We start from the raw sequence: 23,794 nt of genomic DNA, 5'->3' as shown, positions 1-23,794 counted from the left end.
ACGCTTCAGCCACTGATGCTCTGTAAACCCTTCAGGCTTTTCAGCCCCAATTTCTACCCCGTCCCCAGCACACCGTCAGACGTGGCGTGTTCCGAGTCCGCTCGCTCGGCTGTTGGAGATGAATAACCAACCCCGCAGTTCCCATGGAGACTCGTCCCTCCCGCGGCATCACCGCAGCACTTCACAGCCTTTTCAGGCTGCGACAAAACATGTTTTCCAGCATGATTTTAAAGGGGGGGAGGTGGTATTTGCAATGGGATGAGCTGGCGGGCATGTGCGTGCCTCCTGCTACTGGCTGCTGGAGGGAGCTGGACATCGTCCTGCAGGCCAGGGGGATGCTCTGCTTCACTTCACCAGCTTCAGATGGATGAGGGCTCTGCCATCGGGCTTCACATGGCCACACTACCCCTAAATCCTCTCCCCAGGGGGCATGGGCATGCTGCTGGGGTGTCCCGTATGTGAAGCGATGCTCAGAATTTGTCCTCGGTGTGTAAGAGCATCATGGCTTGCTCTGCTGGGCATCCTGTCTGGTACAAGGTGAATCCATCTGTGTGAAAGCACCATGGATCCTGGTTTGGGGTTCACGATGCTGAGTTGTTGCTCCATAAGAGCTGCTCCCCCTCCAGCCTCTCTTTTTGGGCATCGCCCCCTGCGCTGGTCCTGCCCCAGCCCTGTCCTGCACAAGGGGCAGAGCTTCGCTGCTGGAAGTGCCTTCCCAACATCCATGCTCTGAGAGAAGGGAGCAAGCATCCGGAGGAGGAATTTGTCCTTTGGGGCTGAAGTCATGGTTTATTTTTAACGTTTGGGCTTCGTAGTGCCGGCCTGGGACAGCGCAAGGGAAAGATCTTTCCTGGAAGGCCTTACAGCAGGCAAAACCAACCCTCCGCGCACCTGACGGGATTGAGAACGAAACTGCAAATGGCAGCGGGGAGTAAATAGCTGCATCTTCCTCCCCAGAGTCTCTCTCTCTTTTTTTTTCTTTTTTTCTTTTTCTTTTTTTTTTCAGGCTGAGCCAACAGACGGAGGGACACCGGGAGCTGCCGCTGAGGCTGCCTGGGAGGCGCGCAGCCTCGCGTGCTGGCCCCGCGCTCGCTTCCCACGCGGCGTAGCCGGGGCTGGCCGGGAGCCAGGCTGTGCATTTCGCAGGGAGCTCGTGATTTCAATATTTCCTCGCGTCTGAAGCGGATCAAAAACAAACAGCGAAGGATAGCTCTGGCAAGCGAAATGCGGGAGAGAAAAAAAAAAAAAACAACGAGCCCTTTCGCTTTGAGTTAAGCCTTTTACGCTTGTGTCTGATGGTGTTTTAGTTAAAACCTCAAAACCTGTTTGAAATGGAAAGGCAAATTTGCAGGAACAGAGTGTTTTTGACCTCCTGGAAACTTTCTTCAGGTCATCTTGCAGGCAAATCTCTGTCAAAATAGAGGTGGCAGCGTACAGCTTGACCCAAATTTTGCCATCTCTGAGTTTGCTGACGGGGGAAATGTTCCTAGATGTGAAGCAAAGCTCACCTCGTGGATGGTTTGCCCTAAAGCATTTCCATGCTGTGCCCATTAGAAGCTCTTCCAACAGCTGCAAGGATCTGTCTGTGAATGTCAAGGTGATTTTTGCTGGAAATTAGCTTCAAAACCAAAGGAAGGACAGGCAAAATGCGCAGACAGGGCAGAGGGCAAAATGCCACCCAGCCAGGGAGCGTCCGAGCAGCAAGCAAAGAGCAGCAGTGTCTGGGGGCCTACAAAGCGTGTGCCTTGATAGGGCAGGGCATCATCCTCACCAGGCGCCCCGTCTCCTTGTGTAGAGGGAATTTGGGGTGGATTTGGGGCACTTTGGCAGCCACTGGGTGGGGTTTTTGTACAGCAGAGCGCTCCCGCTCCAGCTGGCAAGGAGTGATCTGTCTGTCTGTCCGTCTGGGCGCCCTGTCCTGGCCCTCCTCCCATGGCAGCCACAACTCCTGGCTCCTCCAGACCTGCGAGCCCTCTCTCCTTTCCTATTCTACTTCAAATTTCACAAGAAATAGATGAGTAAACACCACGTACATTTGCGTGGGAGCAGCGGTGGCTTGCAGCTTTACGATCCCCCCCCCCAGCTGTGATTCATTGCTTTTTACATTTTTTAATCTATTCCCCCGCTCCCCCCTCCCGCTCTCCCTCGCAGCCCAGCAGCTGTCGTTATCAGTGAAGAGACTCGGTGGTATTTTTGCCATACTCTGCTTCTATTCATCGATTTGTTGAATGAAAACTATTTCTCCCGGGCTGTCGCGCGACTGGAGCCTTCGGAGAAGCAGCAGCTCGGGGGGCGTTTTGCTCCACATTGAAACAACCTCATGCCACGATGGCACTCGTTCCTCGTCCTAAATCCCAATTTCTGCAGCTTCCCCTTCCCTGCCACCCCACTGGGGTCTGGGGTCCTGCTGGAGGCAAACCTGGGGCTCCTTTGGGACGTGTGGGCATGGGGGACACCAGGAGGCAGAGGCTGTTCCCTTTTGCACGATGCAGTGCTGGAGCAGTGCTCCTTCACCTTTAAGTCTTTTATTTTATTTGTTTTATTATTATTATTATTATTATTATTATTATTATTATTATTATTATTATTATTATTATTATTATTATTATTATTATTATTTTAAATAAAATCACGGCAGTCACTGGCTAAATACCTGCAATGACAGGCGCTGGTTTCCTGCCAGCACTGCTAAAAAAAAAAAATCCCAGTCTTGGGCTCCATCAATACCAGGGCACGGCTTGAAGGGCAGGTTTTGCCTGGGGAATGGGCTGTTGTCCCAGGGCTTCAGGAGCCCTTTTTCCCACCCAGCAATGGGGCCTTTCTTCCGGGCACAATGAGCCCTCTCGCTGCCTTTCTCGCCTTTTCTTCCCCGGCTTTCCCACATTCTGTTCACACCTTCATGAATATTCAGAGGCCATCGGCCATATGAAGCTATTGAGAGCTCTTGTTAACACTCCTGCTAATGACATGCACCTTCAATGGCAAACAAAAACACAGATAAGAGCTTGTTAGCGGAGACCCTTGTTCCCCACCTAACAAGGTTTCCATTGACTCGGCCACTTGTGGTGACACATTGCTTGCTCTCACTGTTGCCTCTTTTGATTCGCGACTGGCTTTTACGGAGGGGTTTTTCTCCACCCCCCTTCCCCATTTTGTATTTATTTATTTATTTTTTATTGTGCGGTTTTAAGCTAATTAAGGAAAAGGTCAGGGCTCCCCTACCAGTGCCTGGCGGTGCGGGCAGGAGATGCTTGGCCACGGCGCATGGGAACACGGGGCCAGGAGCGGCATCGCTCAGCCCCGGCCCCAAATCTGCAGTCCCCAAGGGTTCCCTGCCTGGACAGATGTCCCTGTAGGCCAAAATGCTGTCCCCAAGGTGATGAGGTGGCTCCAAAATGCTACCAGGCTCCTGCACCATGCTCTTGGGATGCTCCTGGGAAATGCTGCTCCCAATTTCTGGCTCTACAAAGAGAGTGAAGCCTCTTTGATGCTGCGGCTCTGCTCCATCCTCTGGCTGTGTGTCCCTTTCCCCCGGTCACTGCTGACGTCCGTGAGGCTTTCATTAGGCTGGACCCACCCATTCGATCCTGCAAGATGCCTGCTTGCGTTTTTTTTTTTGGCCACACCTCATTATTTCTGCTATTATTAGGCCCTTGCCGCGTTGTTTGTCATCTTGCCGAGGCCCCTCGGTTTCTATGGATACTGCCTCCTCAGTGGCCAGGCTATCAATTAAAGACAGCTTCAGCTCCCAACTCTTCCCGAGGACTTCGTGAGGATCCAGAGATAATTCCCCCAAAAAGCTCCGTTCAGCACGGTGTCGCCTTTTTGGTACCGGCTGCTCGGTTGCAGCTCAGCTTGTTCGGGTTTTCAAGGTGTCACCAGCTCGAGCACAGGCTGACCTGCCAGGGGAATGAAATGGGGTAGCTGCTAGGAGGGATTAATCCTAAAACACATGTACGTGATGTATAAACAGTAAGGAGATAACCATCATAGTGATGTAAGAGGCATCAGTGAAAAAATCCCTGCCATGGAATCGAAGGACATTTCTTTTCTTGTCCTCTGCTGTGAATGCACAAGGAGGGAAGGCCCGAGGCTTTTTTCTGCTTAATGCCCAGCTTCAGGACAGAAAAAATATGCGATGCTGAGAGGAGGCTGAGCCTCTTCTGGCAATGAGACTGCTTGAAATTGTCTGTCTCCTGCTGAGTGGGACTGGGCTTGTCTGTGGAGACCTCACCTGTGCTCATGTGGGCATTGCAAGGCTTCTCGGGATGGTTTTGGGGATGAGAAACCCTGACCAGAGCTAGAGAGGAGATGCTGGTCCCATTCACCAGCTCTCAGATAGCTGCTTATTTTTTCCTTGCCTTTCTGCAACCATAAATTGTAGATATTTAATGATTTATCAGAAATCTCAGGAGGCTTCATCCGGCCCAAGAACCCGAGCGCTGTTTGCATTCGCTCTCCGGGGAGAAATCATGTCTCCAGGGGCAGGAGGCAGCAGGAAAAAGGCTTTGATTCTGATTCGAGTTCTGGCTGGTGATTACAATTCTTTATATGCTCTAAACCAGTTTATCTATCCCCAGGTAGATGCGTGCTGCCAGCAGAGCTGCAATATCCATCGAGGGCCGCCCAGAGGTATGAGGAATAAACTCGCGCATTATTAGCTAATAGAGGAAAGTGATTCGATATGGGTCTCAGAAGCTGGAGTAGATAAATAGGATGATAAATGTTGGCATTAGCAGACGTGACCGACTCCTCTGTCTCTGTGATTTGGTAGTGCCCAGTAATTAAATAGTTGGAGCCTAATGTATTTTAAACTAGAGCCGCAGCCCGTAAATCACGCAGATTATGCTCTTCCCTGCTGTGCGCTCTGGCTCGGGAGGAATTCCCATTCCCGTGGTGCAGCTGCCGCCAGCCCCGCTTAAACTACACATCCATCGGTGCTGGGGATGGCAGCGCCGGTCCCGTTGATGCTCCCGGCCAGAAAACCCATCCCAGAGCCCTGAAGCTCCAGCAAGAAGCAGGCACGGCTCATTTCCAGCTCAGGAGGGCTGCCCCCCGTGGCCTTTCCAGCTCAGGGTATCTCATTTTGGTTTTGGTAGCTTCATGCCCACCTGCAGGTGAAAACACACCTGAGATAAGTAACGACCCTAAAAAACACTAGCTGAAAAACAACACAGGGAGAAGAGGTGCTTGTGAAACCCATGGTGTGATGCTGCCAGAACATCCCCATCGGGACCCCTCTGCACACCCAGAAAGGGCACCAGCACCTCCCAGAGATCAGCAGGACACAAAAAGGATTTTGTAGACTTTATGGATTTTGTCCCAGTTGTAGCAGAGCAATCATTGTTTTCAGTGATCCTGATTTCATCTGTGTATTTACACCGAGCTTTAGTTTCCTTTGCAGCTGGACGACTACCTTGCACTACATACATATTTTTGTCATACTTTTACATGGGTTGTCCAAGAAGGAAACCCAACAATTTCCAATGCAACATAAAGCTGCATCAAGGTAAGAGTTATTTTTTATCTTTACACAAAATTAGCCTCCATCTCTGATCCTTCTGTTGGCCAGACATTATCCTTCTGCAGGAGGTAGGACGTATTATGTGGAGTTTCTCCATTAACATTTAGCAAAGGCCAGATTTAAACATTTCCGTGCCATCCAGCCATTTTACGCCTTTTAGCAACGTTCCTGGATGAGCTCGGGCTTTCATTTGAAAATGTCTCTGCGATACCTGGCATTCACAGGCGCCGGTTTGCAAGAGCTCTGTCACGCTGCCCCTGCCCACACGCGACGCTGCCTGGAACCACAGCGTGATAAAACCTCTCCTCGCTCTTCCTGGAGGTAATTATTTCTAATAAAATCTATTTGTGCCTCAAATTCTTTCCTCTTCCGGCTCATGCATTTTTAAATAAAACGGGTAATTCTGCCGTATCGGTGCGAGTTATGGCCACTGAGGTCTTCCTGCTGTTCTGCACATGAAGACCAGGAGAAAGTTTTCTCTGATGGGAAGTCTGAAGTCTTCCTGCCAACTACATGCTTTGCCATGGGTTTTAATTCTTAAAAATAGCTTTAAATCCTTGTCTTCTTTCTTTGCGAGCCCCATTGCCCAGCCAGGGGCTGCGTCAGGCTGTGTCACAGCAAGCCTTTTACTTAGGTTGTCCATGAAGGGAACACAACAATTTCCAGCAGAGTTTGAAGCTGCATCCAAGTAAGAGTTATTTTTTTTGTCTTTATAGAGAGCTAATTCTTGTCTGGCTGCTCACAGGTGTGAAAACCCACACCATTTGCGTACAGAAGGGCTTCAGGGACCTCTTGGCTTGGATCGTGTTTGAGAACTGACCTTGTTTTTCTCTCCCTGCCCCTGTCCAATGCACTTCTCAAGCACAGCGAGAGGGAAGGGGAAAAAAGGAGAGCTTTTCCCAGCAAGGAGATAAAACTTCCATCAAATTGGCCATGTCACTAGAGACCCCAAACTAATAAGTCAATCCTACAACTGTATAATAAACTCATTTATTAGGTTTTTATTTTAAGAGTTGGTGGTATTAATTAGATTGATATGGCCCATAAATCACTTGATTTGGCTGAGCCCTCAGATACTTGTAATTTAAATTAATACAAGTGCAGCTTAATTAATCTGATTAAATCCTGGGCCCAGCAAAGCACTCTTTGCAGCATCCAGGAGCACAGTGGTGGGGAAAACGAGTATTTTAAGGTAACTCAGTGTCCTCGGCAGAGGGTCAGGTGGCTTGGCTGGTGAATTGAGGGGCAGAGCTACAGAAAAGGCAACACGTGAAAACTGTGTGATGGGCGAGGTAAGAGGCTAGGTGTGCAAACCCAGGCTTGAGCATGAGCTGGGAGTGAGTGTAAGCCACAGCTTGACCTCGTCTGTGGGCATCAAGTAAATTTTTCTCTCCTTCCAGAGCAGGCTGGTGTGGAGGGAGGATGCCCTGACCCACTCCTCAACCCTCCTCCCAGTAAAAGCATTCTCTGATGATGTTTCTGGACACTGATACATCCTCTGGTGACGTTTCTGGATGTAGGATCACCTTAGTGATCCTTTCTCTCTTGCTGAAGGCACCCAGAGCCCATCTGCTTCCCAGCTTGGAGGGTGCCAGCCCCTGGCTGGGTGAATAGCACCAGCTAACCGCCCGGTGTTTCCTTCTCTTTTCTTCCAGAATGCTCTGGGTTGACAGCTCTCAAGATTGATGTCCCCTGTCTGTACAGCCCAGACAGCTGCTGTGCAGCTTTCCCCATGCTATTTTGCCTTAATCCTGACTTTAAGTGAGCTCCCCCACGGGTAAGAGCAGAATTCAGTTCCCCTTGTCTGCCCCAGCCTCGGTTTCTCTGCTGAGTGGTGGCACAAGTCTGATATTACCATTGTTTTGCCAAAAGCTGGACAAAAATCCCTTCCAAGGAGACTTCTGAGGAACCACAGCATGGCCAGCAGCACAGCACCAGCCCGGGGCTTGTGCAGCCACAGGTTGTGTCCGTGAGGGTACACACGCCATAAAATACGTTTTCTTATAAAAACAGGAGATAACACCAGTATAGCGGTTGCATTAATCTAATATTCTCCTTCATCACCAAAAGGGAATTGCCTAAATAGCCAGGGAGAGGCACGTTTTATGAGTTCTTCTTACGGGCTATCAATCAAACGTCCCAAGAAAGGCACTGATGCCCTTTTTGCTCGCCGGAGGGAAATCAGCTTCCCCACGGCTTTGCTTTCAGCCCGTGTAGCCCCGCAGGATAATAGCTGTGTTTCGGACGTTTTGGCCAAGTTTTCCTTCAACCAATCTGGAGGAAAAACCCACACGGAAGAAACCTGTCAGAAGAGAGGGAAAAGAGCCCAATTAGAGGCAGCGATGTCTTAGCTCTCTGCCCTCTCTCCCCCGTGGACGAAGCAGATGTAAAACAATAGCTGGAGTTGTGGGGAATTTAATTGGGGACTTCAAAGGAAGCGGCGGCAGCTCCTTTGATCTTTCAGTGTGTCTGAATGTCGCGTTGCAACGGTGCCTGCTGGTCGCGGCGGTGACCTCTTGTGTTAATTAGTGTTTATCTGAAATCGAATTAGCTCACAACTGGGAGAAAGCAGAGCGAAAATCAGAGGATAATCATAGATTTGTGCGATTCTCAATTAGAGGTAAAAGCGGGTCTTTGGCTGCAGAAGTTGACATTAAAATAACTCCGGGAACAGCACGTTTTGGCTTTGTTTTCCTAATGCTCTTCGTCCGCTGGTACTATTTCTCTTACTAATGCCCTGCGCTGCTTTCATCTTTGCTGAGTCTGCTGCTCCGTGGTGCTCGTTGGAACTTAAACCATAAACCAACAGCGAACAATGATGCATTATTTATAGCAGAGCGAGTGCTGTAAGGCTGACAATGGGGCAAAGCTCCTCTTTCTTGTGGTCAGTAATCCATAAATAAATACATCATCTACGGAGGGGTGCGGGCCGGTGTGATGGGTGGGAATAGCCTGCGCTGTCCAGTGAGGGCACTGAGGATGATGTGGAAGCCAGTGCCTGGTTTTGGTGCAAATTGGCCATTTCTGAGTACTGGTGTTAAAAATCTTCACCTGTACAGAGGTGTGTGAGCTGCCCAGCCACCTTCCCAATGCCCTTTTGTGGGGCTGAGTGGAAAGAGGAGGGCAGCGAGGGTTTGTGGTGCAGGGAGATAAATGCGTTAAAATGTCAGGTTCTCTGTCTCAGTGTGAAATATCAGAAAAAGACAGGATTTTGGAGCTCAAACTATCTCAAGAGGCCAGTATACAGTCCCAGTGCCTGAGCAGAGAGTAGCCGGAGACGTAGAAGTCAAACATCTGTCCACCAGGAACATCTGCAGAGCTTCAGTGTGTCGGACTGGAATGAAATCCCATCCTCAGGCCAGATCCAGGTCCCAAAATCTCCGACGTGCAGGAGTGCTTTTAGCCAAACCTTCCCTTTTGCTCGGGAGCCAGATTAGGGCACCACCAGCTACAAGGTGGCCACTGCCTTGTGCTGATGCGTCCTGCTCCACATCAGGCAGCAAGGTGCTCCAAAAACACCCCGCTGGCACGGCCCCGCATCCCTGGGTGCTCACTGCTCCATTTTCTGGGGTCAGCCACAAGAGGGTGGCATGATGATGCTCACCACGCAGCCTCCCTGCTTGCCGCCGCTTTGCTTCGAGCGTGGCATTTTACAGCCAGCTCTGGAGACGTAATAAAACTTCGGAGCAGGTCTTTCCTTTTGGCACATGAACACGTTTCCCACTACAAAGGAGCCTGAGGGGTGTTTCTGACGGCAGCGCTGACGGTGCAGCAAGCCTTGATGTTACACATGTTCCTTATGCCTAAACCCAGCCTCGGTTAGCAGGTAGCTCAGCAGCGGATAAAATTCAGCCTATTGAGGCATCCAAACTTTTATTGGCCCTGCTGACTGCTGTTAGGAGAAGCCCACAGGTGTTCTTCATGAGCAAATATTATTTTTCAATTTTTCATAGTCTTGTCTGTTTACAAGGCGGTGATGTTCCGTGCCATGCTTTGTAACGCGTTGGGATGTTTCTCACAGACCTTTATTTGATTATAGCTTGTGGTGCACAAGCTGGTTAACAAATATACATGCACAAAAAAAGACTCGTGACAGCGAGGGAGACTAACTTGAATGAAACATTCATCTCATCTAAATCTGCCCAATCTGGGCTGTCTCAGTATGTTTTTCTAAAGCAGACTTTCAGTAACCCGACCCAAGCCACTCATCTTGAATAATGAATCAGTGGATGGGGCTCTGTGCAAGGCAAGTTAGCATTTCATTTTGCAAATCCTTGCTTGGGAGACAAGTCCCAGTAATCAAAGAACAGGGCACAGAGGATGTCCAGGTAGCAATATGAGTCGAAGAGACAAAAAAACAAGCAAACAAAAACACCAAGTTTTATTTGCACAGCTTTGTGAGCGCTAGGATATTTTTAGGTTGCTTTAACCTGATGGTTTTCCATGTGCAGGCAGGTGATGTTGATATTCAGAACACACTTTTGCCTCTCTGCGAGTTGTTTCGGAGCCTGGCTTTCATCTGAAAGCAAAATCCCCCAGCCTGGATCCATGCAGGATCCTGCAGGGTGTGCCTCTCTGTGCACTCGTGGTCCTGCCTGTAGGACCAGGGCCCGTGTTTGCAGAAACCCCTTTTACCACAAACCCATTTTAAATACGAGCTTCCGAATCTCATTACCTGCTGGCTTTCCCTCTTCCATTTGTTTTTCTCCTAACAATGCACCTGCCAATATCTGCCCCAGAGCCCCATTTTAAGTGGCATTTTCCATCGTTAATGTCACACTCCTGCTCCCTATCTGTCTTTGGCAAGTGCTGACTGCCTGCAGCAGGACCAGGGAAGAGGGAAAACCCTCTCTGGGCATAGCAATAACACAACACCCATTCCTGGAAGAATGATGAGATAGCCCGTGCAATAAATATTTATAAGAGCAAGCGTAATGAAATGAATGTGTAGTAGACTGAGGCTCCCTTAGGGTTTGGTCATCACATGTTTTTTTCCTCTTTTCTTTCTTCTCTGTTATACAGAATTGTCCTGATGTCCCCGGGTTGTCGAGCAAATTGCTTATTGTGTTGCTCACTTACACAATGCATGTTATTATGTGCAACCAGCTGCTCCTGTTTGGCATTGCTCGCACATACGGAGCAGGAGGCTACCGTCACTTCTCTCGTCTGGAAGTCAACGCTCCCTCTCGCGCTGAAGTTGCTGCCGGGCAAGGAGAAATCTGGCCTCGGAGCGAGTCCTGGTGGTAAAGGTCCCCAGGGGACTCCTTTTCAGGGAGGAGTGAGGTGCAGTTCTGTGATGAGTTTGAGCCGATCCAGCTTTGTGCTGCATTGAAAGCTTCCTCGTGCTTCTGCCTGTACGTTCCCGTTGCTTCCCTGGTGCTGGCACTGACCCTCGGGTGACTGCGTGGGCAGCTGGAGCAGAGGGTTGCTCTTGTTGTTTTTGCTCTTGCCAGTGAAGTTTCCAGCTCCGTCCCTTCCCCTGCCCGGCTCCACGCTCCTAAAAGCACAAATGCCAGCACAAAGGAAAGAGCAGCCACCTTTTCTGGCAATGAGAGCAGTTTACATCCCTCTCAAAACATCAGCCTCAGTGTTGGAGGGCTGGCTGTGGTCAAAGGTGGTCAGCTATTCTGTTTAAAATCTGTTTCTCCCTTAATTTTGAATTTACTTCCATTTCTTTCATTTGCTTTACCTTCTCTGATGCTGGACCACATGTTCTCCAGGCTCTGACCCCCCTCAGGAGGCAGGCAGAGAGCATTTTTAGCTGTAGGACCCGGACTGAACCTGGGTTAATATTGCACTGTCTAATTAACAAACCCATGCAATGCGCTGTGAACCTTCTTGTTCCTCAGTGCTTCCTCTGTGTGTGTGTGTGTGTTTTGGGAGCAGGGGTTGTTCTTTCCCTTGTTTGTGTCACCGTGTCTTGCACAACTGGTTCCTGCTAGCCTGAAGCCAGCAGCAGCCATCTGGGAGTGGACATGGGCTGCTCAGTGTGGGTTTGGGTTCGAAGCCTGGCAAAACTTTGCTTCAGGTACCTCTGCAACACGTGCTGCAGATTTGGGGTCTCTTCCATCTATACCAGAGGCAGGAGAGGGCACCTTCCAAAATCGCTGTCCCCCCTGGACTACAAGCTGACTGCATGGGTAAAGCTCCTGATGAGCTGGATAAATCTGAAGCAGCTTTAGCTGGATTTCCCTAACGACCTCTTAATTGCTGGGATCTTATACTGACCGAGAGATGTGTATGACCCACCCTCCACACACCTGACTCACCAAAGGTTAGTGTCTCCCAAGCAGGGAGCAGAAGGCTCAAACACCTGCCTCTTGCTGCTGCTGCTCTTTGCCATTCACACTTTCTCAGCTCAAAATATCGGAGGTTTGCAGCTATTGTGAGGCAGAATGAAACTCCTTGCTAGCAGGGACAGGAACACTGGTGAGCTTGCAGCACATGAATGGGGTTTTTTACTTGCCATAATCATTGGGGCAGAACTGTCCTTATCTGGGAAGGAACATCCCTCCTGTTGGCACAGTCTGCTGTCACTTTGTCCTTTATGGTTTTACGGCCAGGGGGTTATCTGATCCATCCCAAATGTACAAAGTGGCTCTCTCGCAGGCTCTCCTTCCTCTGCAGACACTGCGAGGAGTCATTTCACACCATGCAGGGTATCCCTGCGGGCTGCTGAAGGGGCTCATGCCTACCCAGAAGGTGTGACACCAGGAATGCCTGCCTGGATACGTGGGGCTGGGTCCTGTGAAGGTAAAGGAGTTGTCCTATGGGGACATCACTCATCGTGAGCTTGCTTTGTCCCTGCTGGTGCAGGTGACAAGGGGGACGGAGGGGACTTGGTGTTGCTCTCGCAGGGTATGTGAGTTGTATGTGTGACAGGAGCTGGTGCTCCAGGTCATGTTACAGCCATTTGCACAGTTCAAGGCTGTTTGCTAAACTCCCACGTCCTTTTTTTTTTTTTTTTTTCTTTTAATTTTTATTTTTCTCTCATTGAGAGGGGAAACATATCTGCTGCAAGCTTGGTGTTGTTAAAATGCTGCTTTAATTCCTGCTCCCACTGACCTGCAGAAGACAGAGAGAGGTGACAGAGAGGTCTTAAATAACGCTGTAAAGTAAGGCAGGAAGCAAAGATGAGAATTGCTCTTGGGTCTTTTGATGCCCAGGTCAGTCCCTGCTTCTAGCCCCACCTGCTCACAAGGAGCTGGGTCAATGGCTTAACGCAGGCAGGTGCTGTTAGCCAGAGAGCTCAGTGTTCTGCAGGCTGGTAGCGATTGTCATTATTTATGTTATGCTGGACTTGCCAGGTATTTCAGTAAAGGTTTCCTTGCTTTAAGGCAAGGAGAAATGTCCAGTATCTGAGGAAAAGCGCAGGGGTGTGTCTATGAGCAAGCATAATGAGGAGGCATTCCTCTAGCCTTGTTAAAGCAATTTGACAGCACCTTTAAAGCCACCTCACCCAGAAAGGAGCAGATAGGAGAGATTCAGAGATAAAGGAGAGCTTGCAGCTCTGCATGGGAGTAATGCAGAAGGGAGCTGGGTTGATTAGAAGTCTCCTTTCTGTTCATGTCGGGTCCATGCACATTAAAACCAGGCTGCTACATGCTTTGTTGCTCTGAAACAAAACAGCACCCAAAGTGGGCAATGTGGCATCAAGCTGATGTTATTGATGGTGCAGGAGCAGGGCTGGTGGGTTTGTCGTGGCTGTGTTGTAGCTGCATCCCCAGCAAGGTCCCGGAGCTGGGCACAGCCTCTGCGTGCCCCTGCTCAGGGCAGGAGCTGCTGGCTCCAGGACTCGTCTGCGCCGCCAGTGCCAAGCGCTGACTTGGGAGTTGCACAGCTCATACACATGGGAAACCCGCTTCCCACCACGCAGCCTTTCTGGTTTCATTTAAATTTCTTTTATAGTTCATTAAACAAGCTAATAAATAGGAGGGTCTGCATTAAAAAGGTTTTCCTTTTCCATATTCTGCATAGCTGGAGCCCTCTCTGCATTCCACCCCGCAGCGATAAAGCATCCCAGTGAGCCAGGCAGCCTCTTCTCCTTTCGGAGGCCGGTGCAGACCGTCCCCTGCCTGCTCCGCATGCGGCCACATTTTGTTTTGTGCCAGCTGTGCTGTGGAAAGCCGGACTGGGTGTCATTTACCCTCAGGACTAACCCTGCACCTGTAGGTGCACACGTGCAGCACGGAGCTGTGTTTGGGATTCAGCCAAGCCGCGGAGGCAGCGGCCTCGGTCTCCATCTCTCAGCACTCTCTGCCGTGTTTTCATTGCTCGGCTTGGCTGGTGGATGGCACCCCGCTCCTGTGGCTGTGTTTTGGTGGTTTTATTCTGTTAAAAAGACGGCTGAAAGCGCAGGTTACCCTTTCACAGCCCTGAAGCCCACCGTGGACTCCGAGCCCTCACCCCACGGACCCCGGCCTGTGCGTGGCCGCTGCGAGCCATGGAGCGGCTCCAGCCAGCTCGTCGAGGTGCCAACACCACGAAGGCAGGACAGATGGACAGATGGATGGATGGATGGACAGACAGACAGATGGATGGATGGACGGATGGATGGACACACGGATGGACAGACAGCGCCGTGAGGAGGAGGACACCTTGCTTCCTCCTCATGCGGTGGGGCGGTGCCCTCCACGCTCACCTGCGCCCGTAAATAAACAAACACAAGGAAGGAGTGGAATTTTTTTTTTTTAATAAATAAATAAATAACACCACACCAAACGCTCCCAACGCCCCCACTTCCCCACCTGCCGGCACCGCGCTCCCCCCCCCACCCCTCAGGCAGCGCCGCCGCCCGCGGGCTGGCAGCAACCTGTTGGACCCGAGGGCGGGAGGAGGAGGAGGGAAAGAAGGAGGAGGAAGAAGAAGAAGGAGGAGGAGGAGGAGGAGGCGACCCCTGGGTTCGCTTGGGCGTTCAGCCCCGCTGCCAAAGGCGGAGCAGCGGCAGGCCACGGCCGCCTCCCTGCCTTTCCCCCCCCTTCTCCTCCCCTTTCCCCGTGGCCGGCAGCGGGGCCGGGCGGGCAGCGCGGGGCTCGCACAAGATGGCGGTGGGGCGGCGGGACGGCGGGCTCCCCTCATAGATGCGGCTGCGGCGGCCCCTGCTCCCGGCGCCCGGCGGGGCTTACATGGCGCTGGAGGACCTGCTTTGTCTCTGCTTCGCCGTCCTGGCCGTGCAAGGTGGGTGAGGAGAAAGAGGAGGAGGAGGAGGAGGAGGGAGGGGAAACGGGGCTCCGTGCCCCCGCGCCCACGGGAGGCGGTGGGCACGCGTGGGGGCGCGGCGCCACCTGCCCTCGCCCCCCGCGGGCAGCGCAGGGATGCGCGCTCCGCTTGTGGGGTTTTGAGCCCTTTCGGGGCTCAAAAACCCCTCTCCCCTTGCTTCAGTGGCCATTTTCAGCCCCTCTCCCCCGCTCTGTCCCCAGTTTCCACACCCCGTCCCCTTTTTTCCCCTTTTTTCCAGCCCCTTCCCATCCCCTGCAGCAGCAGCCGCGCCGAGCGGTGCCTCCTTTGGGGTCACTTTTTGGGGCGAGCCCCACGGGGAGACCCCTTCCCGAGCCCTGAGCATCCATCCAGAGGGGTGCTGAGCCAGGACGAAGCACTGGCCGAGCTCACAGCAGACCCAGATACCCCAAAAGGGGAGCATCGCCCCGCTCCGGGTGCCTGAACCCTCTCCATCCACCCACGAAGGAATCCGGTGCTCGCCCCGTTTCGTAAGGGTTGCATAAAGGGCTCCATGCCTGGGCACATTTTGGGGTGCCACACATCGTCCTGTCTGCCTTCCCTTGCTCTCCATCGAAGTTTGAGGTTTGTCCCAGTCTTGGACCTTTGGGTACGTGGCGTTTGCCCCGCGTGTACGTGGGCACCCGCTGGCTTTTGTCTGCATCCCCGTGAGGGGCAGGGAGGTGCGGGTTGGCAGAGCCACGCCAAAAAAATGCAAGCCCTGCACGTCCCCTGGTTTAAAACGGGCTCTGAAAGCAGAGGTTGTGGTGGAGGGGTCATCCCTGCTGCATTGGGTGTTTTTATCCCTTTTTAAAACGCACTCAGGTTCAGCAGAATGTAATTATAGCATGAAGGGTGTTTAGTTTTTATGGCTTCCAAAATAGCCTTTTGGGGAGGAATACGGTGCGGTGGAAGGTTGCTGTTTTGTTGTGGTGTGTTTTGTTTTTTTGGAGCATTGTGTAAGCCCTTGGTAGGCTCCTGCAAGGTTTGGGGCAGCGTTTGCTGGAGGTGCAGGGTGCTGGTGGCAGTGCCTAGGAGCGAATAAAGGTCCGTGGAAATGGCCCCATATCATCGGGGTGTGTGGGTTTTGCCAGACGGGTGGCAGGCTGTGACCCTACCCGCGGATCAGCGGGTGGGAGCCGTGTCTGCTGCCCCTTCAGCAAGCCGCAGTGTGGATCCTGAGGCTGATGGAGTACAAGGATTTAAAAAAAATAGAGAGGGGAGGGAGAGGGAATGTTGTTTTTCAAACCCACTTCAACAAGAAAACTTCGCGAGCTTTGTGAGGAGCCGCAGTCGTGGCTTCCCTGCTTTTTTACAAGCGATTAGGCAACTGGTGGGAATCGTTCCTGTTCATTTTCTGACCGTGGGCCACGTATGGTGCAGGCGGGTGTGCTTTCCAACAGGTGGGTTCGGTCGTGAAAAGAAACCCACGGGCTTGTTTCAGTCTGAGATTCATTTGGCAGCGGGTTGGAACGGTCTTGGGAAAGCCTGCGTGTGTGCGTCTGATCCCGAAGCCCACGTGTTTTGATCCAAAGTTCAGGCTTTGCTGGGTATTGAAATGCTTTGGAGAGAAGCAGGCTGGAAACCTTCCCCCCCCTCGGTGGACGTGACGGCAGCTGTGCCAGCCGGGGGTGTGAGCCAGGGCTTTGAAAGCCTTCTGCCTGTCCTGCCCTGGGACTGCTCGCCCTGCAGTAGCAGGAAAAGGTTTAAGAAAAAAACCAAAACCACCACCAACCTCTTCGGTTAACTCTGGCGAGGGGGTTGTGCTGGTTGCTTTCCTCCGGGCTGTGTCAGTGGGAAGTGGGCTGAGCTTTCCATCCGAGCGATCGGCTGAAATCCATCTGGGGCTGTGGTGTTTGCATTTGGGGTCGAGCCCCGGTGCTGCTGCGGAACAGATTTTTCGACATCACCTAACTTCTGGTTTGCTCTGTCCTTCCCACCTCCTCCTTCCTGCCCCCATCCCTCCACCTGGAGAACTCAGCGTTGCTGCTATGTGGGATCTCTCTTCGCAGGACCTCACCTGCACGCAGACACCTCTCTGGCTGCAAGGAGGCAGAAGGAGCCGTGCCAGGAGAAGGGGAGGTGTTCAGTCCCCAATTTCTCCATTTATTTGAGACCCTTCCTGCCCCCACAGAGCACGGACAGCGCCGAGCAGCCGTGCACAGCACGTTGGTGAGGCTTTGCCCGTGTCTCCTTCCCAGGGGCAGGCTTCTCCTGCAGGAGCTTGCTGCTGTTTTGCCGTGGCCATCGTGACAGCCGGTGCTCACACCCTGACTGCAGAGGCTGCTCCGAAGCAGGCAGCATTTCTGCTGGCATCGAGGCTGAGAGAGGAACCGCTCAGGCTTGGTTCCGTTCTTGTTTTCCCTACAGCTTTTTCTTTTTCAACACCCTCTCCTTTCACTGCCTCGAAGCCTGAAGTGAAGCAGGAGCAGCTAATTTTCTGATGTTTCTCCCGCTTTCTGCAGCAGGCTTGCTCCTGACAGCTGTAGGAAGTTTGATCCTGCCGCGGGGGGCCCCGTGCGGGGTGGGTGCATCGCTGATGGTACGCGAACCACTTCAAAGGGGCGCAAGTAATAATGCAAAAAGCAAAAGTTTGGCAATCTGCCTTTCCCCGGGGAAGGAGGGAGGGCGACTCTCTCTGCGTGTGCTCTCAGCCTGGTTTGGCTCCGTGCTCGGGGGGCACCGGAGCCACCTGTGCCTGGGAGCTGCGCCGGGGGCTCGGGTGTTGCGGTGGCACAGGGGACGCCTCGTTTGAGCTCCTGCTGTCATCCCAGGCCAGTTGCTTCATCTGCTCCGGTGTCCTCAGGGCTCATCTTCAGACAAAAATAGCGACGCTCCTCTCTGTCAAAGGTGTCGAGGGGATAAAATCCATCCGGGAGTGTTCAGCACCTGTGGGATCCGCATCGTAGCGTGTGGGTGTCCCGGGGCAGGACTCTGCGGTGTCCCCGGTCAGCTCAGGGATTCTGGCTGACTCCTGGTGCTCCATCCTGTGCTGGGTTGTTCAAACTCTTCCTCTCTGGAGCTGCTTTCCCAAAGGCTGCCGAATCTCCCGGGGAAGAATCCGGGGAGGTCGGGCATTTGCAGGGTAGGAGATGCTGCTTGCGCGCTTTGTGCGCTCCTCTCCTGTTTAAATGGCTGCCTGGCCATAAAGCCTCGTCATGGTTATATAATTAAGATGGGAATTAATATTTAATCGGATGGTAATTTGCTGTTGGAATCCATCCCAAGCTGATCCCTGACTGTGTCTCTGTGTGAGTGGGTACCTGAGGAAAAACTGAGGCTGGGGTTGCACCTAGAGGGGTTTTTTGCTCGGCCACGGAGAACTACAGGCCTGCCTTGGGTGAAAAAACCCTAACCTTTATAAACCCAGAGCAATCAGAGGCGTTTTGTTATCTGTAGGAAGCAAATGTTTGCTTTATAGTCAGCTGTAATATTAGAGGGGATATGGTAAATCCTTGTTATCAGTATTTGCCAAGTACACGCTGGGCCAAAATCAACTCTGGTGCAATTTCGTTGCCTTCTGGAGCAGAACTGGGCGCAGTCTGCGGTGGTTTTAACCTGGTTTTCTATGGAAGAAGAGGCTGATGCAGTCATGGTGCATGGGATGAAGGAGAGGAGCTGGAAAACCTGGCTGGGGGAAGAACTCGAAGTGCCTCAGCTGCAGGATGAGCTCTGATCTGAGCAGGGCTTGCACCTTGCTGGGACGGGACGGGGTAGTTCAGTCACAAGAAGCAAAGCTGCAGGAAGTCACATCTCCAGTCCTCGTATCCACTTGTTTATTTTATTTTTTAAAGTCTTTTGTGCTTTACAACATGCTATTGTTTTCTTGTCATGCTGGCAGTCACGTCACAGAGCTTGGGAGCTGCTTTGCTTTCCTCCGTTCCTGGAGAGCATCTCCCAGGCACAGGACCTGGAGCCTTGGGGTCGTGGGTTCCTCCTGTTGTCCTTGTGCTGCTCCCTTCCCATCCCTGCCTCAGTTTCCCCATTTGCTCCAGTTTTCCCATTTGCTTCCAGGGTAGAAGATGCCGTGGCACACAGACCGAATGGAAGAAGCTGTCACTCCAAGTAGCAGACTTGTATTTATTAAAATCCCTGGAGTTTTAGTAAAATCTCAGGAGTAAGCGACCTCCACGCACCGCTGATGCTTTTCTGCCTTCACAGCTCCTTGGTGCTGGGATTCACGGTTGTAAAAACTGAATCCAGGAGAAGCCAAACACTTGGCATCAGCCTGGTGTGAGTGTTCCTGACGCTTTCTCGTTTTCAGGTGTCACGATGCTCCTCTCGGGGTGGGCAGGTCGTGGTGCTCTCCTTGCTGCTGCGTTCCCCGAGCTCTGCTCATGGCACCCAGAACTTTTGGGGTCTGTTTCAGAGCCAGATCCTGTCCAGCTCTTAACCCCTGGGATGCCGCCGTTGCCATACAGGTCCTGCTTTATCTGAGAAGTCCAGCAGAGAGTAATGCGATGCAGTTTATTATGTTAGTGGGTAATAAACATGCTCTGTGGCTGTTACAATAAGCAATTACAATACCCCTCTGGAACGTTAATATCAAATGTTCTGAAATTATTTAAAAACCCGTATCTGCATTTTAAACTGAATTGCCTGGTCCTGCCTTATTAAATTTAACTAGGCTGTTAACTAACTATTTAATTTCACATGGAATAACCTGTGCAGGTTATTCTGTGCTTTTTTTTTTTTTTTTTTTTCTTTTCTCTCTGTTTAATTTTCTTTCGAGATCCTTGTGTGGAGTTCTTGAGGACAGGTTGTTAATATTAAAGGTGTGGTAATGAAAGGTGAGCATCCCCAGAGGTTGCTCTCAGCAAATTGATGGGAGAATTAAAAATCTAGCACGGGAAGGTATCGCACCTACATGCAGCCTGCTGCATCGCTTTCCCTTCCTCTGACTTATTTCCCTGCTCTCGTTTCCTGCTTGGATCTCTGAACTGCTTTCCCTTTGGGGTCGGGGTGACTTTTCTCACCTTGTTCAGTGTAAGAATTTGGGAAATTAACCCTGGGGAGGGTGCTGGGATGGCAGAACTTGGGGCAGAGGTGGAGCAGACCCGTGCAGCAGGCTGGGGGATAGGATGCGGTCCTGCTTTGCTTCTCCATCTGTACTGGGAAATGTGCAGCCTTGAGAGTTTCCAAATTGACTGTCGATAGATGATCAAGTTAATTGGTGTGACCAGAAAGGTCGTTACTTAATGGAATGGATTTCCAGTGCCGTGCTCTGTGAATACACCGAGGGGTTTGGCCAAACTTGGCTGTTTATGCGTGCACAGCTTTGATGATATTTCTTTTCTTTTTGGCACCAGCAATGCTTGCAGGTTTTCAGGCTTTAAAATGACCTGAAGTTTCGCTCTTAATGCGAGGCTGTGCTCCCCCTGCCTCGCAGCTGGCTGCTTGGATCCCAGTGCTGGAATAGGTGCCTGTGTTCTGCAGACAGAAGTGGAACTGTCTGGTGTTAAAAGAAAACTCGTTGGGTATTTACTGATTTGTTATTGTTGCAACTGAGAAGGCTTTTATGTCCCATTGGAAATCTTATTTATTTTTATGGTTTTGTAGATGGTTTTGTGAAAAACCCCAGCGTGCCCCTGTTTTCTTTTTGGAAAGGTCCCATGACGTGATGAGCTCTTACCTTTCTGGAAATACCAGGTGCTGCTTTGAAAGGACGGCACGCAGAGCCCTGCCCTTTATCGGGGTAACCCAAAGGGACCGGGCTGCTTGTGGCCCCTTTCCGTGCCCGACCAGTCCCACTCGCTTGCTTTTGACTCCGGGCAAAGCCTTGAGGAAAGGAGAGACGTGCAGCTCTTTGTGAGCAGGTCAGGGAGGGCAGGGGCTTAGCAGATGTTCATGCTGATGTGCCGGGGCTCAGCCTGGGGCGCTGGGATGGAGCTGTCCCCGCGCAGGAGATAAGGCTTGGGTGGAGATGCTGGGGCTGGCCGGGGGTTATCTGATCTGCAGCAGTGGGGTAAGAGCTGTGGGAGGATCTGGGGCTGCCTTATTTCCTGCTGGCTTGGGGTTTTCCCTTCCTGCTGTTAGAACTCAGCCGGTCCCAGGAGGAGCTGGGGCGCTCCGTGCTCTGCGCGCACTCGCAAGGGCGCCGCGGTGATGCCTGGCGAGATCGAAGATAAAAGGGGAGAAAAGAAACCCAGCCTCTGAGCAAATCCCATCTTCTTGGCTGGGCTGGCAACAAACTGTTTAGTGCCTTCTTCCCAAGAATGATTTTGTAAACATAATACTGCCTATTAGCCATGTAAATTACTGTCATTGGTGGCAATTGTTGTGACGGGAAGATGAGTGTCTCGAAACTCTGGCTTGCTTTACCCCTCCTGCCCCCCCAGCTTGCTAACCAGTTGTTTGTGTCAGTGCTGATTGCGGCTTTTGTCAGAGAAATCAAAATATTGATCAAAACTGCTTAGCTCTGTTTTTTCCTAGGTCACAGTAAATGCAACTTTTCTTTCTTTCCCTCCTCTCCGCGCTGAAACCGAAGCGAACCTTTCCCGCAGGAGATGAGCCATGAGTTCCCCCGCTCAGCTGCCATCCGCCTGAAGAGGGTCTTTAGAAGCAGCCCTCGTGTCTGTAGGCTTTCCTCAAGAGCCTGCCGCTGGAAATCTGGCTGGCAGCACGACCTCAAGTGCTATTGTCGGGTTTTCTTTCCGTACGAAGCGGGGAGAGAAGGAAGTTTCTCCCAGCTGCTGGCAGAGAATCGCTTCCCATTTACTTCGCGCCTGCGGCTGCTGCCAGGGCTCTCTGCTCGGTGGCCGAGGGAGTTAAGTGTGGGGTGAAAGGCTTCGGTAACACTTCAGCAGGCGGGCAGGAGGCTCAGCTGTCACATCACCCTTCCCTCTTTGTGTTTTACACCAGCTGAGGCGCTTGGGTGTAGATTTGTAGGTTTACGGCTAGCGAGGTTTGGCTGCTTTCCTGCCTTGCGGGCAGCACGAATCTTGATACATTTATTGTGCTTCAAAAAGAGCATCTCCGTAAGAGGAACAGCTACTTCTGACTGGAACTGCTTTCCTGGAGGTGGGTGCTTGCCTGTCAGAGCCCCTCGGCGAGCTGGTAACGTGCACTTGCACGCAGAGCAACCGCTGGTGGGTACGAAGGCACGCAGCGGTATGAAAAGCCTCCCTGTGTGCCTCCCTGATCAGGTTTCCTGCTAACCTGCTAAGCCGAGTACGTGCGGGGCCTTGAGTCTCTCACCTGTTTTCCATTCCTTAATCTCAGCCTCCTGAAGCTGACACCAATGTAAGCAAAAGCCTCGTTTTTCCCAGCAGCTCGCTGCTGGCTCAGCAGAGCAGCTTTAGCAGCTTTGCTTCCAGCCCAACTTTTTGGCTCTGGACCTGCGAGACCCGAGGGGCACCTGTTCCCTCGCAGCTCAGCTCGGAGCTGCCGTTCAACGGGGGCTGGACGTGGCTTCCAGATGTGACTGGAGCTGAGCCAAGCCAGAGGGAAAGGTAAAGAAACCTCCTGCTCCCGGAGAGCCTCTGTGGCGAGCAGCCGGGCTGTTGCTGGGGCAGATTTTGGGTTTTGCAAGAGCTGGAGGAGGAAATGGGGCACACACGTGCAGCTGAAATGCAGCTTTGACAGAAAAATGTTGCCATCTACGCTGGAATCACACCCCACGGTCTGTCACTACACTTATGCTGGCATAGAAAAATACTTGATCCTACAGCAGCTTTCACCAAACACTCTCTCTGCCTTGTCCTCTGTCGGCACTTCAAGCACAGGTGGAGTTTGGGGAGCTTTGCCCTCTACTAGTGATAGTGATGCCTTTGCCCTTTGCCATGTCACCTGCACGACATGGTTGGTACTTCACAGTGCAAACATCTGCTGCCTCTGCACGGCTGTCTGCCTGAAGCATCAGAAGCAGGAAAGCTTTCATCAGACCCTCCTGACTTTAGCAAGCAGACATTTGGTTCCCTGCTGCGTGCCACGCTTACGTGTGTCACAGTTTTCACGAGGTACTGCAATTCCCCTCTGAGGGATGGAGCAGGAGCACTTTAGGAGGTGTCCGAGGCTGCGGGGCAGTGCTGCAGGTGTGAGCCTCGAACGGAGAGACCCGCAGGGACGAGGAGGTGAGGGCTGCACGAAATGCAGCTGCGAGGGCATGGTTGTGCCTGGCTGGGGATCAGCCCTGGGGGGTGCATCGTGCACCCCCAGGTGTGTACGCGGTACGTGCAGGCCTGGAAATGACAGTTCCTCAGCACCGCTGACTTGTTCGCCTATTTTAAAGTTTGTGGGTTTTAAAAAATGTTGCCCTCATAGGGCATATATATATATATATATATTTTTTTTTTTTCTCACCAGAAACTTGTTAGACTGGAAATTTCACAGCATTAATTTTTATGGCGTTTCCTAAGCTGAACTAATTGGGCATTTTGGAAAGGGGAAGACAAGGGCGTGGATGTGCGTTTTTTATGTAGATCTCATTAAAAATGTGACTTGGATTATCCCGCTAGCTATCTGAGCGATGTGCATGAGGTCTCTGCTGGAAAACACGAGAGATTATAGGCTGGTGACTAACAAATAATCCTTGGCTAATATGGGGCGGGTGCAATTAATGTTAATCCCTGCTCAGCAGTAGTAAAAGTTGGATAAAGTCAAAGAGATTTTGCAGTGCTGTTACTGACCTGAACGCACATCACACAGCGTTTCCCGAAATGAAGCTGGCTCTTTGGAAGAGGCTCCGTTCTCATCATTATCTCCTTATAATAGAGAAGGAGCTATTCAAAATGCCCCAAAGTTGCCTGGATATAAAGGAGAGGATTTATCCTCTGTTGGTGTTATGTGCTGAGGCACACAGGAGCTCATTAAAAGAGGAGCAGCAGTAATTAGTCGAGATTAATGGAAATTAATCTGTTTTTACTAACAAATGAGGTTGTGTTCTGTGGTCCAGAGCAGCCTTCATCTCTAGTGCTTATCCAGCAGTCTGGGGCACAGAGGCAAACGTTTGCTCACCGTGGAAGAAATTGGGCAATTTGGGGCTTTTGGTAAAACCTCCGTGGAAGCCCAGGTCTCGGTTTTGGATGCGTCCTGGTGCAAGGAGCAGAGGTTTAG

General features: G+C 51.7%; 1 protein-coding gene across 1 annotated transcript in view; it reads left to right on the top strand.

Annotated features, from left to right (window-relative positions):
- Positions 1 to 14,604: 14,604 nt before the first annotated feature.
- The window catches only part of IGDCC4 (immunoglobulin superfamily DCC subclass member 4), an 80,582-nt gene continuing 71,392 nt past the window's right edge, over positions 14,605 to 23,794 (top strand). Inside the window, exon 1 of the mRNA XM_032195009.1 lies at positions 14,605 to 14,701. Within this exon, the coding sequence (XP_032050900.1) occupies positions 14,605 to 14,701 (97 nt within the window). The remainder of the gene's footprint in view (positions 14,702 to 23,794) is intronic.

Source organism: Aythya fuligula, chromosome 11 (genome assembly GCF_009819795.1).
Source record: "Aythya fuligula isolate bAytFul2 chromosome 11, bAytFul2.pri, whole genome shotgun sequence".
In the NCBI taxonomy this organism is placed as follows: Eukaryota; Metazoa; Chordata; class Aves; order Anseriformes; family Anatidae; genus Aythya; species Aythya fuligula.
The sequence above is the reverse complement of the archived record's forward strand: the minus strand, read 5'-3'. Positions and strand labels throughout refer to the sequence as shown.